This window comes from Manacus vitellinus, unplaced genomic scaffold (assembly GCF_001715985.3).
Source record: "Manacus vitellinus isolate BGI_N305 unplaced genomic scaffold, ASM171598v3 scaffold_52_pilon, whole genome shotgun sequence".
Lineage (NCBI taxonomy): Eukaryota > Metazoa > Chordata > Aves > Passeriformes > Pipridae > Manacus > Manacus vitellinus.
Window position 1 is genome coordinate 478,090 of NW_021940628.1, and position 3,812 is coordinate 481,901.

General features: G+C 47.8%; 1 protein-coding gene across 1 annotated transcript in view; it reads left to right on the top strand.

Moving 5' to 3' along the window:
• LOC103756274 (lethal(3)malignant brain tumor-like protein 3) overlaps nucleotides 1-2,494 on the top strand; it is a 39,756-nt gene extending 37,262 nt beyond the window's left edge. The window contains exon 16 of the mRNA XM_029963013.1: nucleotides 1,945-2,494. Within this exon, the coding sequence (XP_029818873.1) occupies nucleotides 1,945-2,073 (129 nt within the window). The 3' untranslated portion in view covers nucleotides 2,074-2,494. The remainder of the gene's footprint in view (nucleotides 1-1,944) is intronic.
• The last annotated feature ends 1,318 nt before the right edge of the window (nucleotides 2,495-3,812 follow it).

Genomic DNA, 3,812 nt, shown 5'->3' on the forward strand with positions numbered 1-3,812 from the left:
CAGCCTCTCCTTTCTAGTTCTGACAGTGTCATAGCCATGGTCTATTTTAATCCCTTATTTCCTGCAGCCTCCAAGTGTGATTCCCTGTGCCAGATTTTAGGAGCTCGCATTGTTTTACAAGTTCATGCTCAAACCAAATTGTCAGTTTGAAATTAAAACCCTTTTAGCAGTTTGGCTTTGGCCAGAGTTGTAGGTGTGAGTGACAGGAGAGCTGAGCTCCCCCACACTGTCCATTAGCTGGGATCAGCCTCCAAGTGCTCCACATCCAGGAGGAATAAATCCCTGGTAGACTTCTCTTGGCGGGGGGCTGGACAGGGATAAGTTGCTGCTTACATTAGGAATGAAGAGAACAAATTGTGCACAGAATTTTAAAAACCATCCAAATAAGATGGAACAAAGAAATGAATAATAAAGCACAGACTTGTTTCTAGGTCCAGTTCAGGGCAGGTCTGTTTAAAATAAGCATGTGTGAGGCAATGCAGTGAAAATGAAGCACAGGAATAATATTGGACTCCAAAGCATTTCGAAATGTGGGACTGTTTTCCAGCAGTTTTCTGCTCCTCTTGACTCTATTATTTAATTTAAACAGCAGCCCCATTAGTTTCAAGCTATTTTTAACACGTTCATTGCAGCAATGTCGACTCTGGGCAGCCTTAAAATAAGATTGGGGGACTTTGTGTGGCCATCTGTGGGCTGGGAGCACTGCTGGCATTCCCACTGGAGGAATTAACTTCCCAGTTCCTCCCAGTTCCTTAACTGGGAGGTTAAATAACTTGCCAAGGGGCTCTTGTGTGGTGAGAGGTGGGGAACCCAAATCTCCTGGCTCCCACTCTTTGCTTTAATCAGATGTTTGCCCGAGTTTACTCAGTGTTTCCTCTTGCACCAGTCATTGACATCCAAAAAAATTCCAGTTGGGAAGGCAACAAAAATAGCAGAACTGTTATTCTGGCTGGGCTGAGTGTCCCTCCTTGTCTGCTGCACTGGTGAGCATCAAGTGAGAGGAGGAGACACTGTCAGTCCCTGTAAATGGACTTTAATGGAATAACTTAGGGAGACACATATTGTTTGTCTGTGTCCATTAATCTTTCGCTTCTTCCCTGCAGCATTTGGGGTTTATATTAATTATATCTGTGTTGGCTCTGTGGATGTTCTTGCTCAAGTAAATTTTTAACCTCTTCTTAAAATAGTCTGTCATGATTTCACTCGCTGCTACCTAGAGCATCCTGGATTTTCACATGGTAGTGTGTTAATCACTTGCTTAATTTGCATCTCATTGAATATCTCCTTGCTGGTGGATTTTTCCAGACTTTACCATGCCTTGCTCTATCCAGCACACGGTTTCTTTTGCCCTGTGCTGAGCAAGCCCAGTTAGTGCCACTGACAAAGATTTCACAAGAGACTCCTGTTTCTCCTTTAAACAGAAACTTGTTGTCTGTGGGCATAAAACATCCCAGTTGTGGGAGCAGCCAGATGTTCACATCTCAGGGATTGTTCTCATCTGTAAGGATTTTAGCAGGACTGACCAAAAAAAGGGTGTTTGCCTTTAATTTTTTACCCTGAACAGTTTAACAGGGGTGGAAGAGTCTGTGCAGGGGCAGTCATGGATCGGGGTAATATATTAATTCTTGGATAGTTTGGCATTCTGGATTTTCTGACCTAATTTCTGGCCACAGACTGTGTATAGGCTGTAGGATTTTTGGCTTTTTAAAGCAATTCTAGAGACTGTAAATTCTGTTGAAGAAGCACCTCATGGTCTCTCTGTAAGCACACCCTGAGGCTTCTCCATTTGTAGGAAAATGCAATGAGGTCTGTGATCCTTGGAAAGGGCAGCATGTCTGGGAACATCCCAGGGTGTGGGTGCCAGAACTAGGGAATGACCAGAAGTGGGAATCCTGCCTGTCCCTTGCTGGTTAATCCCTGTTTTTGTTGTGTCCCAACCTCCAGCAGATCGACGGCGAGGCCTTCCTGCTCCTCAAGCAGAACGACATCGTTAAAATCCTCAGCATCAAGCTGGGCCCTGCCCTGAAGATCTACAACGCCATCCTCATGTTCAAATCTGCAGAAGACAACTGAGGAGGGCCCTTTGGGCACATCCCACAAGGAATTCACAGGGAATGGGGTCTTCAGCTGTGAGCATTCCAATGTGCCGAACGGGCGGATTTCGGGACTCGGACGTATTTTAAGTAGAACTTAGTCAAGATATTTTGAGGTTATAAAAAATCCTGCCACAGTCTGGAATATGGGGCAGCTTCACTTCCAAGAAGAGGATTATTATTATATTTTGTAATTGAATTTGGTTTTGATATATCAATCTCTTTTGGAGATGGAGAAGAAACCTCCGGTTCTAAGGGGAATCCAGGGTAGCATTGGTGGAGCTGCAGGAGCAGGAGGAAAGCTTGGAGTAAAACTGACTCTGTGTCCATGACAGTGCCTGAAAGAGAGACTGAGTGATCACCAGCGAGTTGAACATGTTCTGTATGTGTGAAAGAGAGAGTGAGGAAGGAGGAAAAAGGTGCACTTAAAGCAACTCCCCCATGTCCTTCACTGCTGTGACTCAGGAGCTGACCTTTTCAGGACTGTTAAATTCCAGTGTCTCCTACTGATCCTGGTGGTTCTGATCCCCTTGGCTGCTGGGCTGCTTAAACCACAGCAGGAAGGGAGTGTGGGCAGAGGGTTTCCATCAGGCATTGCTTCTGCCAGCGAGCAGAACCCTCATTTAGATCACCAGGACCTGTGCAGGCGGGCTTTGGGTGGGAAAAGATCCCTGAAGGAATCTCCCACGGGAGACAAAGATAAATGTTTTAGCTGTAGTTCTCCCTCTGTGCTTTTGTGCAGCTGCTCTCTGGGCCAGGAGCATTTTCTGGCAAAATGGCACAATCAGGAGCACTTGGGGACCGGGTGGGTTTGTTCTTGTCCTCTGCACTGTCAGCCAAAAGCTGGGAATAGGAGTTGGAAACCCAGCAGTGGCCACAGCGTGTGTGTAAACAGATTTCCTAGAAACAAATGGCTTTTCTTTTGGACAATCCAATCTGATGAGTGTGGAGTGCTTTGGCCCTTCTCCCCTCCAGGTGGACTTTGGAGGGTCCTGTGGGGCAGAGCTGCAGCTCCTCTGCCTGTTCAGGAGTGAGGCAGGCAGAGCACACATCCAGGGAAGTTGGACTGGAGAGGAATCAGGGTTTAAACAGACAGTAAAATGGGGTGGGAATCACTTCCCAAAAGAGCTGAGGTGCATCAGGGAGGGAGCACAGCCTGTGTCCCTGTACAGGCAGCCTGTGCTCTCCTGGTGGGAGCACGAGGGCTTCCTGCTCTGCTCAGAGCCAGAGAAGGAACAGAGCCAGTTTTAGGAACATGCCCTTGGCACTGTGACATCCTGGATGGGGTTTCCACACTGTTACTTCCCAAGCTGTCCTCTCCCCATGGAAACCTTGGGAGACACAGTGAACACCTCGGTGTTCCCGCTCCTGCCTGGCAGCACAGCAGCTCCTGCTTCCCCCTCTGGATGCTCTCCCTGAGATATTTGGCTGTTGTGGAGTTTATCCAGGACCACCTTAGCTCAGACAGCCCTCAGAGCCCTTCATCCAGAGCTGCCAGGCTGAATCCTGCATGTGGGAGCCCTTCCAAGTGCTGGAGGTGTGTTTACCTCTGCCAGGGCTGTGGCAGTTTCTCAGGGCACTGCATGATGACATAACCCATCCATAGGCACCTCAAACTCCCTTGGCATCTCTGCCAACAGTGTTGCTTCCCCAGAGCCATTGGGAACAGGATGAACACACTGTCCATGGCCACGTGGTGACACAAAGTCCTTCCCTCAT